The sequence below is a fragment of the Heterostelium album genome (assembly GCF_000004825.1).
Source record: "Heterostelium album PN500 unplaced genomic scaffold PPL_scaffold5, whole genome shotgun sequence".
Taxonomy (NCBI): Eukaryota; Evosea; class Eumycetozoa; order Acytosteliales; family Acytosteliaceae; genus Heterostelium; species Heterostelium album.
The window spans coordinates 232,259-247,176 of NW_008805067.1; the positions used below are offsets into that span (position 1 = coordinate 232,259).

The window sequence follows — 14,918 nt, forward strand, 5'->3', positions numbered from 1 at the left end:
CAATCGATAGATTATTAAATATCAATTGAAATTAAAATATTAAAAGTTAAAATAAAATCAAATTTGTAAAAGCATAATCAATTTATTAAGATAAAAAAATAATAAAGAGAAAAAAAAAAAAAAAAAAATAGTTTTTGTTATAAATAAGAATGTATACATTGTATTGTTATTATTACTATATGATAAATATATATATAAAATTTGGTAATATTTTTCCAACCAAGATATATAAAGAATCAACTTTGGAACAACAAAATTGATCCTGATTTCTTTGTTGGTTTGGCTGCTGCTTGGTTTCTTTTCTTTTTCTCTTTTTTTTTGTTTGTACTTTTCTTTTTTCTCTTTTTTTTTTTTTGTTTCTTTTTGGTTCACAAGGGAATTAAATCTTGGATTACCAACTGATATATATCCACTGGAGACAACAATGATTATTAATTGGTTCAACAGTCTTGGTTGGTTTGATGGTGTTTGGTTTTTTCACGTATTGAAGGAAAGTGAAGTGAAGTAAAGTGAAGGGTATCTATATCTTTGAGTTGTTAATGTTATTATTATTGTTGTGTTGTGTTGTTTGTTTGTTGTTACTGTTTATCTATCTATTTTCGTCGTTATTAATTTGCTCTGAAGAAGCAACAACACTACCAACACCAGCGTCTGCCCAAGACCAGAGTCTGATAGTTTGATCGTGTGAACAGCTGAGTAGATATCTCTTGTCCTCCCAGAGTGCCAAACACTGAACGGTAGCGTTGTGTCCCTCCAATGTAATCAAACATCGATGTGTATCTATATCCCAAATCTTGATGGTATTGTCGTCACTCGCACTGAATAGGTATCGCTCCGATATGACCATGTGCTCGACCCATCGTTCGTGTCCACGCAGCGTCGCTACACACTCGAGATTCTTTAGTGACCACACTCTTATGGTCTTATCGTAGCTGCCCGAGTAGAGGTTGGTGCCGACAATGCAGATGGCAGTGACCCACTTGGTGTGTCCCTTCAGTGTGTAGTTGCATCGGAATGTCTTGAGATCCCAGACCTTTATCGTTTTGTCGTTGGAGCCACTAAATAGATACTGTCCGCTGACACACAGTGACTTGACAGCACGTTGATGTCCCTCCAAAGTAATTTTACACTCCAGTGTCTTTAGATCCCAAATCTTGATCGTCTTGTCCGAAGAACCACTGAATAGATATTTATCGTTGACCACTACGGTGTGTACTGGTTTATCGTGACCCTCCAACGTAAAAATACACCTTCCAAGTTTCTTCAAATCCCAAACCTTGATAGAGTGATCCGAACTGCCACTGAAAAGATATTGATCGTTATAACAAATTGACTCCACTGGTCCTTCATGTCCTTTTAGTGTCTGTGTTAATTCTAATGTTTTATTCTTATATTCAAATACCTAAGAAAATAAACAATCTAATCAATATATACACTCTATAAAGAATATAATCTTTTTTTTTTGTTTGTCTTAATCCTTACTCTTATTGAATTATCAGAATAACCTGTAAATACTTGATTATCACAAATACATAATGCTGAAGTATTATGATAACCTTTAATTGTGTCTATTAATTTTATACTATTTATATCCCACTGGAAAGTATTATTATTATTATTAATATATAATAATGAATGAAATTAGTTAGTTTTTAATCTTTATCATCTATTCTATCGATTTCTAATTCTCTTACACTTGATTGTTCTTTCTTCTTTTCTTGTCTTTCTCTTTCGATTTCATATGATTTTGATTTCGATCTCTCACGAGTGTCGGGAGGTTTCAAACCTCCGGAAGATGTATTTGCAGAGACTGCACTGTTTCCAGTGTTTCCGGTGTCGCTTGATGTGTCCGGTAGGAAGAGGTCCGGTCTTGGCACTGTTCCGCAGTCCGACTTTTCAGACTTGGGGTTGATCATCTGGAGGTTGAGATACTGACAGATCGCATTGCACTTGTGAGTGTCAATGAATTTCTCGAAACCCTTTTGTCCGAGATTTCCCTGGCCGTAGCCGACACCGTCGTACGTGTGGATCTGCGGGTCGGTGTAGTGGTCTCCGACGCCCTGAATGTCGATGATCAGCAACTGGTGATTCGAGTGTTCGTATGTAAAGTGCGAGAATGACTGTGGTGTGTTACGCTCGTCGTTCGACACGAAACCACTGTTGTTGTTGTACTTGCGGTACTGGCCCTCGACGTATGGCTCCACGCCACAGATCACGTCATTCGATGTGCGATCCACGAATTCCAGCACGCACGACTGCAGAAAGTCTATCTTTTTGGGTGGCTTGAACTCATTGTATTTGTCGGCCCACTTCTTGGCGATCATCTGCATCTTGACGTCCTCAAAGTAGGAGGCACGCGGCGACGGTTTCTTACCGATCTTTGCGACGTATCTTCCCTGTGCCTCTGCCCTACTCAGATCCTGCAGGTGATAAGCCTTTCTAAAGGCACCCTCTGCAAATGGCACCTGTTCCATTCTCACCAGTATGGCAGTGCACGACCACTGCGCTGTCGTTGTATATGGATTGTAATCCCACTTGATAACTCTCTCTGAATTTTCTATTATACTTAAATTTAATGTTGGAATAGATGAATTATCTGAAACTTTACCTTAATATTGATCAAATTGAATAAATTAAGTTGAAGATTAATAAAATGTTGTTGATGTTTACGTTGGTTATTCTAATAGACAACTTACTCTTTTTAACCTTTACAAATAAAGTATCACCCATTTTATATTGAATATCATCTAAAGTATTTCTTGCTTTATATTTTTCGAATTTGTCACCAGACATAGTACCGATCTGAATATCGGTCTGTGATGTTCCATATGGAAAATGAAATATCTTTCCTTCATGAATAATCTTTCTCAGCGCTGACACTGTTGTATCCAAGTTTAAGTCATCCAACTCAACCTCTTCGTCCTCATAAGAGAACCACACTTTAAATCCCGTCATGACTTCTCCTACTACTGTGTTGTGTTTTTATTCTTGTTTTTTTTTGTTTTTGAGATTTCTCTAAATATATATATATATATCTATCTATCTCTGACTATTCCCAACTGTAGCTTCAGCCAGCTACTTGTCTCTCTTTTTTTATATTTAATACTGCTATATTAAAATATAGGAGGTTTGATTGATTGATTATTTTCACTGTACAAATTTATATTACTACTTGATCTACTATTAATTACTAAATTGATTTAAATTAAAGATAAATTAATATAAAATATTTACATATGATTTTGTGTTATTATTATTAAGTTCAAAATAAACATAAATTATAATTATTATTATTTGTTGTTGGCTATTTAAATTAAATTAATTGTAAATTCTTGAAAAAAACAAAAATAATAAATAAAAAACAAAGAATGTATGAAATTTAGATTCCGATTTGATGATCTACCTTTTTGTTGTGAGTATTATTGTTATTTTTAAATTTTCTTTACAATTATTCAAAAACTATAATTAACAAACTTTTTTTTTTTTTTTTTTTGATTTGATTTGATTAATTTGGTTAGTTGGTTTTAAGTTGTTAGTTGGTAGGTTGAATATGGAAATTGGAACGAGTGATTAAGATAAGATGAGTGAAAATGATTAGTTTGGTTTTTTTTTAAATTTATTATTATTATTATTAGATTATTATTAATTTATGTTTTATTTTATTTTATTTCACATGTGTATGAATGGGTTCAAAGTCATCATTATAAATATAGTACAGTATGTATGTACATAAACTTTAATGATGGTGATGATGATGTGAACAGAATGGAAATTAATTATTTGTTTGTTTTTTTTTTTGTTTTTGGTAATATTAATAAATCAAGAGAAAGAAAGAAAGAAAGAAAGGAAAGTGAAGAATTGCTATTCTATTTGTTGATGATGGCAGTAGTAAAGGTAGAGAGTGTAATTGAGTGTGTGAGTAATGATGGTAACGGTAATGGTAATTATGTTGCTGCTGCTGCTGTAGGATTTGGTGTTGTTGTTGCTGTTGCTGTTGGTGTTAGGGCACATATGTGTGTTTTTATTATTATTATTGTTATTATTAATGTGGTGGTTAAGTGGAGTGGAATGGCGTGGGTTTGGTTGTGTGGGTAATTGATTTGATTTGATTTGATTTGATTTTGAATTGAATTGAATTGAATTGTTGAATTTAAAAAAAATAATAATAATAGTCGTAATAGTCGTCGTACTACTACAACTACTAAGTAAAGTAGTAAAGTTACTTCAGCTTGCATGTGTTGTTCTCTATAAAGCCATTGTTTGTTTTTGGGTATCATGATATTGCAAATGATGATGTTGTTGTTGATGTTGATGTTAATAATAAATAATACAAAAGTCACAATTCAATTGAATGCCATACCATACCATACCATACCATACCAAAACAAAGCTAAACTCATTAAAAAATAAATATTTAAAGAGAAAAGAAACAAAAGGCTGGCATAAATATATATATTTATATATATTTGTTAAAAAAAACACATACACACACCTATACCATATATACACACATATTTGTGTGATGTGTGTGCAGCAAATTCAATAAATCCAATAAAAAAAGCACACCGTGTGTGTTGGTGTTTTGATGAATTAAGTAATTTATAAAAGTTCGAGCTCTTATTATAATAATGACTATAATTATGTTATTAATTAATATTTCTGATATTATTTAAATGTGTTTGCATTGTTTTGTCTTTTCTTTGATTTTGGTTATAATTGTCATGAAACATCCAAAGATTCTATCAAATCAATCGACCTATATCAAGCTGACAACCTTTTTTACATAAAAAAAAACATAACTAATATGATTTATCTGATTAATTGTTGAAAATTGACTGATTGTTGAGCACTGACAGTTGATTGCTTGATTCAAAGTATAGTTATGGTTATCTATATCTTATTTCTACTTCTACCTTTCCTGTTGATTTTAACTAAACTCCAAACAACTAAACTATATATCTTCCAAAATATCTAAATATCACTGTAATTAAAAATGTTTGTACTATTTTATTAAATTTGTTGATTAAAACAAAATAAAAAAATATTTTTGTAATAGCAATTTAAAAAAAAAAATAATAAAAATAAATAAAAAAAAAAAATAGTACTACTATTTATATTTATATATCTTGTTCTTGTTTTGAGTGAAGTGAAACAATTTTAATTCAAATCTTGTGTGTTATTGTTATTGTTATTGTTATTGTTATTGTTAGTTGTTAACAACTTACTACTTCTATATATATACTACTATTAACAAACTAATATTTTATTTAAAATATATATATATATTTTTGTTATTTTATTTTATTTTAATATTTTATATATTTATATAAATCTGATGATGATTAAGTAATTTAATTGATTGGTTTGCTTGATATGATTATTGATTGATTTGACTGACTATTCTATACTATACTATACTGATTAACAACTAATTAACTAATTGATTTATTATTATTTTATAATTTTTGAAAGAATTTTGAATTATTTGCAAAAAAACCAATTTTATTATATTTTTTTTATTAAAAAAAAACCCCAATCAACAACCAACTGGTTTGAATCATTTTTTATTTTTTTTAGTTTTCAAAAATGAATGAAAGATTGATCGATTCATCTAATCTCACTACCATCGATGTTTTTTCGATTAAATTTTTTTGATTTTTTGATTAAAAGTTTTTTTTTTTTTTTTTTTTACATTTTTGTCTATTTTTTTAAAAAATCAAGGTCCAAGTTTAGTTAAACTACGAAACGAATATTTATTTGCCTTTACAACTATAAAGAGAAAATTAAAAATAAATGTTTCAAAGCAAAAATCAAAAAAATAAATTAACCATCTTTTTTTTTTTTTTTTTAATAAATTGGTAAATTTTACATTATGAATATATTACAATACTACCACTCTGACGATTTTCTGAGATTTGGTTGTTGTTGTTGATATTGTTGTTGTTGTTGTTGTTGTTGAGTGTTTGGTACTTGATTACTACTGGATCGAAGTGAATTTGATGTACTGACTCCTAAAGCAGTTGAATCATGATGTCCCATATTATTGTTATTAGTAGTAGTGGTTGTAGTTGTTGTAGTTGGTAGTTGATTTTCCAACTCGCGCGATGTTGCCAATCGCAATCTCTCTTTTTCCTTCTTTTCTTTCTTTTCTTTCTTTTCCTTCTCTTTTTGCTCACGTTTCTCTTCCTTGAGTTTCTCTTTGATTTCCTTCTTCTCTCTGATCCTCTCACGTATATCACGCGAGATGGTCGAGAGATCCTGCGGCTCTTCGTGGTAGCCGAGTCGGCTCGGCGCACGACTTCCGGTGTTCGAATCGATTGGATTGGTGGTCGCGAGGATCATGTCCTCCATGAACTCGTTGAGATCTACATCCTCCTGATTCAGAGTCCTCAACTCCTTGCCAAACATCTTCTCCTCGAAGAAGTGTGGAACTTCGAATCCCTTGACACCCTCTTTCATTAGCGTCTCTTGAAGTTTGTCGTTGGGATACACCATTGAATCCATCTCGTTGTCGGTGGTGCCTCGCGATGTCATAGTGGTGGATTGCGATTTCATCGATGAGGTATCGCTGTCGTGGTGATCCGTCGCCTGGTTGGTGAAAGTTGAGGTCGATCCTCGTCGACTGAGATGCGAACTGTTGAGTCCGGCTTCAGTGTTGCCGATGCCACTACCGCCATTTGTAACGGGGTCGGAAGAACTTGTATGAAGAGTCGACTCCATTCCACCGCCACTCTCTGTTTCTTCTTCTCGACGCTTCAGTGCTTCCAATTGTTTCATAAGGTAGTCTTGTGGACGCTGGAATGTCTCGTCGACGCCACTCTCCGACAAAGAGTCGCCGGCGGTAACACCATTGCCGCCACTGCCATCGGATTCTCCACCGGCATTGGCGACACTCTTCATACTGAGTGGCTGTGATCTGAATCGATTGATAAAACGCCTGCCTTTCGGAATAATCGATTCCATATGCGGAACACGTGTTCTACTGATTACAGGTGTCTTGTTTTTGTGTTTGGCACGCTTCTTTTGGTAGTAGAAATTGGTAGTAAAGTTGACTGCCTCAATCAAGAAAGCAACCACCAAGTTCAACACACAGATAACCGTTAGAAAGTAGAAGCTACAAAAGTAGAGAATCGACCATGCACTGGTGACAGCGATCGCAGCAAGGAATGTCACCAACCAGTTGTTTACAACCATCAGATTGAACATTGTAATCATGGCAGCACCCATATCCTCGAAATTCGAAAAATCATAGTAATTACTCTGATCGTAGGTAGTTCCAATCAAGTCAGGATTGCCTCTATAGAACTTGCCATTGTAAATCCACAGCCCAATAATCGAATAAAAGTAATAAACTATAAAGATAATACCAATAAAGTTAATGAATATAAATACAATTTGTGCAAGTGATTGTAAGAAATGTCTCATTCTAAAAGTAGTAGTTTTAAACATTATTAAGTTAGTAAGCAAGCATTATCAATTTAGATTATATTAAGAACTAACTCTAACTTTACCTTCTAACTGCAGAAAACAATCTAAATACTCTTAGATATCGGAATGCACATGCAATTCTTAACATTGTAATGGGATCGCCAACACCTCGTAGTCCGTACTCAACGATTACCTTGCCGAGGAATGAAACCGATACGATCGAAAGGTTGAATATCACCCAGAATTTCTTGACGGTACGATATGCTATGATTTTCATTGCTACCTCGACGATCGAGATCGACAGTAGAATCCAATCGAGTACCTCTGTCCATGCGGGATAATAGAGATTTCTTGTTCCCACCATGACGTGCGATATCAAAGCGACGTTGACATAGATCGTAAGTACTACGGCTACTTCGAACAACGGATGCTTGGTGATACGCTTCAATCTTCCACTCTTCAGGTAGTCGCGAGTATGCGAGTATGCATGTTTATAATGCTCTCGGAGTGATTCCAGTATGGTTTCATGTGCGTGAGGTTCCACCTTTAGAGTATCGATATCCGTCTCGCTCTTTGCTCGCTTGACAACCGGTGGTTGCACAGGTGTTGTATTCAAAGGAACATTTGGATGTGAACGGTGCAGTTGTTGTTGTGCTGTTGATCTATTGCTTCGCTCCATAGCAATAACAGATGGTATTCCCATATCGGTGGAAGCAGTTGATATATGTGACAACTCAATATCACCATTGTCATTATTATCGCTATCTCTATCTCTATGTTCATCTCTATCTCTATCTCTATCCTCTTGCTCATATTCATATTCATCGTCACCATCGTAGTCATCATCTTGATATTGAGCAATGGTATGCTCGGATGGTACGGATGGTAGATTCGCCTTTGGTTCGCTTGAAGATCGATGTCGCTTGGGTGAAGGTGGTGGAGAACTCTCTGGCGTAGCACGTGGTGTATGCGATGTTATTGCACCTGTCTTGAAGAATTTCGATGCCTTTGCGTTGTCTTCACCGCCAATAGCAAGATTCTGTAGATCCATATGCGATTCTATTGGCTGTGAAATTTCCTCCTCTAGATCATCCTCACTGTCACTGCTGCTACTGCTGTTTTCATCGCTATCATGAAACAGATGCTTCTTCGTCAAATACATCTTATTGAGATATGCACGGTTGTGTGCAGTGCTACCACCATACTCACCGGGCACATCAAGATTATGAACCTTTGGATTTCTAAACAAATAGCGGTTGGAAACCATTGTTTTTAGATTACCAACGAAATCTTGATCGGTATTCTTAACAGGTTGTTGTTGATCTTCCTTTGATTGTTGTTGTTGCTGTTGTTGACCATCATTTTGTTGCTGCCTCTGCTGTTGTTGTTGCTGCTGTTGTTGTTGTTGTTGCTGTTGCTGTTGCTGTTGATCAGATGTAGATATATTTGAAGTTGGTGATTGTTCAGTTGATGAATTGGCAGCGGACGATGCTCTGATTTGTCTTTGTCTTGCTTTAAGCTTTCGCTTTGCCAAGTGTTGAACGGTTTTTCGCTCGAGAAGAAAGACGTCGCACATTGCAAAGAACTCACGAACGTTTAGATAACCATTGGCGTCGGTATCGACCAAGTCAAAAGCAGCAGATGCTTCGTCGGATGTCGATTTCGGTTCCAGTAGCTTGTAGATATGCTCCCACTGATCCAAACCAATAACACCGGTCTTATCGTGATCCATAATAATAAAAGCAGCCAAAAGCGCAGTACGACGCTTTCTAAAGTTGTTTTTTGTTTCCTTGAGAACCGCTTTTCTAAAACTACGATAGACCAGCGCAATCATAAAGTTTATACCAATGAACAGACCCAATCCCAAGTAAACGATAAACAATACCGCATACCATCTACTCTTCCAATACGCTGGAAACATAATATCAGGAAAGTTTGCTGTTGTAATCAAGATCATTGAATTCAAAAATGATGTTAAAGTTGAATCTATAGATTACAAGTAGAGAGAAAAGAGAAAGAGAAAGAGATTTAGTATCTTTATAAATATATTTATAGTTATTTTTGTAACGTACTGTAATAATCAGGATCACTTGTTGCACCGTTTGAAAGAATGATTGAAAATAGAACGGATCCAATGAAGATGTATGAGAAGAATACTATTGCCACTGGAAACATACGATAGAATGTGTAGATGACTTGCATTGCAAGATCACGCGTCAGTCGATCGTAGTCAATCATGTAGTAGACACGAAACAATCTAGATACTCGTACACTCACAATTCCATAGTGATTGAGTACGAATGCAACAATGATATCGATGTAATTTAGAAACAGTAGTATACCTTTGAACCAATTCCAAGGATTCCTCGTTGCCTGCCGGCCGTATGCATAGTACTTGAAGAAGAGTTCCGCCGTCAAGATGATAATGAAAACCAGTTCCAGCGGGAGAAGAACCAGTGGTCGATAAGTATCTTTAGTTGGGTGCTCAAAGTATGCAAGTGTGAGCAGACCAATGCAAGTGAGTAGCAACAACAATCGGATGGCAGGATAATAGTAGATCTTATATGCTTTCAGCTGTGGGATCTGCAAGAGATGATTGGGATCGCGATAGTTGATAGCATCTTGAATCAAAACATAGGCGATAAAGTAACGTCTTGATTTCTCCTCTTCAGTCATTTCCGAAGCCTGAATCGCTTCACCCTGTGAGGTGGCTTCCAGCACGTAGTCTGCCGCATTTTGGGCTTGCTGCTTTGCTTTTCTATTGATAAACTCTAGATCTTTCTCAACCGCTTCCTTTTCGAGTACCGGAGATTCAGCCGATGCTATCTCATCACGAAACTTGACAATCTTGAGGGTTGGTGGTCGTTGCCGTCGGAAAGTGGGTGGTGGACGTGCCGGTGGTATGGGCGATGCGAAAGGCGGTGTCTGGACATTGACATCGATCACATTTTCATCGCTACCGTTTGACGATGGTGAATGATGCCCAATGTCCATATCGGATTTCGTTCGCTTCAAGTAGCGATGTCTATTGTCACTGCCAACACCACTACTCGACGACTCGATAAACTCCTCCAATCCAATCTTGGTCGGTGAATTCTCATTGTTTGAACCCGGTGTACTCAGATTGTGAATCGGGTGAAATGCAGGTAGAGTTCTTCGCATCATTGATCTTCGATTCTTCTTGAGATTCTCACGCTCCCTCTGTATCGCTAGATCTTCTTCTTCCTCTTGATTACTTCTGGCAACATGATCCAAAGTTGGAGAACTATAAAATAATGTTCTACTATTATTATTATTATTATTATTATTATTATTATTATTATTATTATTATTATTATTATTATTATTATTATTGTTGTTATTGTTATTATTATTATTATTATTTGATGTTGAAGGTGGTGACCAAATAGTTGAAGTAGGATCCAACTCATCTGGTCTGCTCGGCAAAGAATATTTTCTATGATTCCGAGACATTATTTCGATTGATTAAATTTAATAAGCCTTTAATGCCTATTAATAATATTTCTTTCCTATTTGATTACTTTAGTCTTATTCTTGTTTTAATTCTGTGTTTAGTATAACTATTATTCTTATTATTTATATTGAACCAATCTTCCATAATTATTTTTAATTCCAGAAAATATTTATTTGGTAGTATTAATGTTGCTCTTGTTTTGTTTGATTTTGTTTGCTCAGTTGATTTGATTTCACAATTCGATCCAATTCAAAAGTGAATGATTGATTTGATTTGATTAACTTCTTCTTCTTATGTTTCTAAAAGTCCTTCCTAGGATTGTATTTTATTAAATTAAATTAAAACTGATTGATTTAAAAAAAAAAAAAAAAAAAAAAAATTTAATAAATATATTAATAATAGTTTGATTATTGTATTGCAATGATTGATTTTGGATAATAATGATATGATATATGATCCACTACTATAAATTAGATTTGCTTATTTTAATATTAATCTAATATATATAAAATGTATATATTATTTCAACTTTGTATTTTAGTGATAATATTAACTTACATACAAAAAATCGATGAGAAGTGAAGAGATATTAAAAATAATATAATTTAAATTATTCGATACACAATTCACTCATTAATTAGTGCTATTATTATCTCAATTTTATTCTGAAATCTATTTACACAAAATTTCAAAAAAAAAAAAAAAAAAAATTATTGGTGTGAAAGTTAATATTTGTGTATGTGATGTGAAGTGGGTATTGTTTTTTCAATCTATTCATCAGATTTTAACAATTAAAGCAATAAAATGATAAACAAGATGGTTGATTGATGACAACAAACCTTTAAAGATGAATGAAAGTTCAGTTTAGTTTTTCTTTAGTTTTTTTATAAAAAACAAATGTTAGTTTGAAAATGTATTCATTGAAAGATAATCTTGTGTATATAAGTAATAAAGTTATTTGTTGTTGAGAGAATAGTGTTTTTCGTAAAAAAAAGATTAAAATTATCAAGATCTCGCTCCACAAAACATCATAATAGGTGGTTGGGTGATTTCAACGCAGATCTAAAACAATCAAAAAAATTAAATAAAATAAAAAAACTGATTTTCAGACACGGCCTGTGTGAGAATTCTAACAATAAATATAACCATGGTGATTGTTTTGTTTACGCAGCTGAAACATTCTCGTTCAAATAAATATAATATTTATTATGTTATCATATGAAATCATTAAAAGTAATTCTTTTGTTGTTTCAAAACTTTTTTAGACCAATAAATTCTCATTTTAGTAATACCAAAAAATACAAAAAATAAATAAAATAAAAGTTGGCAAGACCATATAATTGCCCCATCCCAAAAAAGATGAAGATATTTTTTCAACATGATCGATTTTCATAAAATTTTAAATAAAAAAAATGATTTTTTTAATAATTTTTTTTTGGTTCCATTCCTTTCTCCTAGGAGAACCAGCACCAACCCCCACTCTTTATTATAAACACTTTAATCTATAATATTCTTTTAATTATATCTCTTTGTATAACACATAAAAAAACAATCAAATAAAAAATGAAGATTGCCACTTTAATTTTCGCTTCTTTCCTCATTGCCGCATGTTGTGGTAAGTACAGTTAATTTGTTATTCTTCTTTAACTACAATCAATGGTCGATAGAATATAATAATATTAAAATCATTTCTATATTTTTTGTATGACAATGATAAAATTTCATAGCCACTTCCTACACTTTCAATGGAGCATTCTCAAATAGCGCCTTGACTACCGCTCAACAAAACGTTGCCGGTTACACTCCAAACTCCATCAATGGTTCAGCTTCTGTTGTAATCAGTGGTGACGCCACCAACGGTTTCACCGTCCAATACAATCTCACTTTGGCCAACCTCGCAACACTCGTTGTCTCGAGCATCAACATTTCTGGTCCAGCCCCAGCCGGTTCACTTCCCACTACCGCTGCTTTCTCATTCCAACTCGACAACGGAACCTCAGATTCTGCCACTTACACTGTCAACAACCAACTCACTTTCGGTCCAGCCTCTGATGAGGGAAAAGTCATTGCTGCCGGTATCGGTCAATTGGTCGGCTCACCAGTTCCAGTCATCTACGTTCAAGCCAACGCCAAGAACACCACCGACGGTACTGCCATCGCCATCTCACGTGCTCAACTCGCCTACGTCCAACCATCAACTACCGGTACCACTGGTCCATCTACCACCACTGGAAACGGTACCACCACCGGTGACTCTACTACCACTGGATCTGCCAACGCTTTGACCGCCTCAATTGCCATGATGATCCTTTTGGTTGCTGCCCTCCTTTTCTAAATCAATTATTATTAGTCAACCAATAAAAAACTAACTTTTATTTAAATTTAATATAATAAGTAACTGAACCGAATCACACTATTGTTATCTCCATAAAATAATATTTAATTTCAATCAATCATTCATTTATCTATCTTGTTCAATTATCCTGACCATCCATCTTTAACAATATATAGATAATAATTAAACTTTCCTCACAAAATAACAATGATCTTCTTTCTTTCCTTCTCTTCTCTTTGTATTATCTATTAGGATTATCGATTGTAATCAATTTAAATTCATAAATGACAATGCGATTGACAAAAAAATTGATGGCACAACTCCAGAAAAGAAAACTGATGGTTTTGTAAATTTAGAGAACCTGGTAGTATTTGCAACATCAATAAGATATAACTACTTGATATATTTAAATTTAAAATACTAAAAAAATTAAATTCGCACTTTAAAAGTGAACACAATCCTACACAACCATCCACCAAATCCAGCTAGTTAAATTTACCTCTTCAAACTCTGATCATCCATAAAATCTATCATCTTCATCTCTTGTTTTTACTCAATTAATACTCTATTTAAAATCTTATTTAGAATAGATAAAAGTGATTAAATAATAATAATTAATTAGACAATTTCGAAAGTGGTGATGATAGTGGTGGTGGTTTGTATGTTTAAATGTGTGTATTTAAAGTTGATGTTACTAGTTTAATTGGTTGTTTTCTCTCCTGGATAGGAAGAAGATTTCATTAACTATTGAATTACACTGATACTCAGAATAGTAATGGTAAGTGTCGATTTTTATAAAAGAGTTTGTAAATAAAATTTATTTTATAATTAACATCTAAATAGTTATCTTTGTTTTTTTAAATTTAATCATTCAATCCTCCGATAGTATTACTGTATAATATTTAATCCATCAATGTATTTACAATATTAGTCTAAAAATTCATATCCTTTCTCCAAATTAATTTCTAACGAACAACTACCACTCCTTTCTGAAATATAATCAATAAATTGTTAGGAGAAACGAAGAAGAGGATAAAAAAACAAACAATTTTAAATTGATTTAGACTTACTATTAATTTAAAAATAAAAAAGGTAAAGTGTAAATTTAGATATTTTATATCAATAGTGAATAATCCATTTTGGGTTAGTCCATACATATATTTATATCTTAATCTATCCAACTTTTAAAATAGATCACTTATTATGATTGGTTGGAGAGGTGGTTGCTTCCTTTTAATTTTATTCTTTTCACACAACACACCACTATTTCCACATTTACTTTTATTAAAAAATAAATAAATAAATATTTATTTATTTGTTACCGAATGTTAAAAGGTTTTTAAGTATGTATATGACAATGGTGGTTGTATTTACCGAAAGTGTTTACCATATTAATATATAATATTTATGTGTGTATTATTTATTAAAATGATGTTATATTTTTTACCAAATTAGGGTTGTGATCTGATTGTAATTTATATACATATATTTATAAATCATACTTTGTACTTAATTTAATTTTATTCATCACCTTTTTTATCTTTTTTTTCTTTTTCCACAACCATTTGTTTGTTTTTTAATTATTTTTAGCAAAATTAATTAATTAATTTATTTTTAAACACTGTTTGTTTGTTTAATGTTGGATGGATAGGAAGATCATTCCTCTTTCATTCTTTGAAA

General features: G+C 33.1%; 4 protein-coding genes across 4 annotated transcripts; 2 read left to right on the plus strand and 2 right to left on the minus strand.

The window, feature by feature from the left end:
- Window positions 1–589: 589 nt before the first annotated feature.
- mhkB (myosin heavy chain kinase) lies at window positions 590–2,955 on the minus strand (the record flags this gene model as incomplete). Its single annotated transcript, XM_020576039.1, has 6 exons — window positions 590–818; window positions 1,071–1,402; window positions 1,483–1,596; window positions 1,695–1,815; window positions 2,173–2,608; window positions 2,697–2,955. The coding sequence occupies 6 exons, from the start codon at window positions 2,953–2,955 to the stop codon at window positions 590–592; spliced, it is 1,491 nt and encodes a 496-aa protein (XP_020434028.1).
- Window positions 2,956–3,673: 718 nt separating this feature from the next.
- Window positions 3,674–5,655, plus strand: PPL_05144 (uncharacterized protein; the record flags this gene model as incomplete). The annotated part of the gene is made up of 5 exons (XM_020576040.1): window positions 3,674–3,717; window positions 3,825–4,013; window positions 4,173–4,205; window positions 4,609–4,642; window positions 5,578–5,655. The coding sequence occupies 5 exons, from the start codon at window positions 3,674–3,676 to the stop codon at window positions 5,653–5,655; spliced, it is 378 nt and encodes a 125-aa protein (XP_020434029.1).
- Window positions 5,656–5,753: 98 nt separating this feature from the next.
- On the minus strand, window positions 5,754–10,902 carry PPL_05145 (putative Ca2+ channel; the record flags this gene model as incomplete). Its single annotated transcript, XM_020576041.1, has 5 exons — window positions 5,754–5,769; window positions 5,891–7,426; window positions 7,512–8,555; window positions 8,589–9,414; window positions 9,501–10,902. 5 exons carry the CDS (start codon window positions 10,900–10,902, stop codon window positions 5,754–5,756), a joined length of 4,824 nt encoding a protein of 1,607 aa, XP_020434030.1.
- Window positions 10,903–12,466: 1,564 nt separating this feature from the next.
- Window positions 12,467–13,238, plus strand: PPL_05146 (uncharacterized protein; the record flags this gene model as incomplete). The annotated part of the gene is made up of 2 exons (XM_020576042.1): window positions 12,467–12,518; window positions 12,631–13,238. The coding sequence occupies 2 exons, from the start codon at window positions 12,467–12,469 to the stop codon at window positions 13,236–13,238; spliced, it is 660 nt and encodes a 219-aa protein (XP_020434031.1).
- Window positions 13,239–14,918: the final 1,680 nt, after the last annotated feature.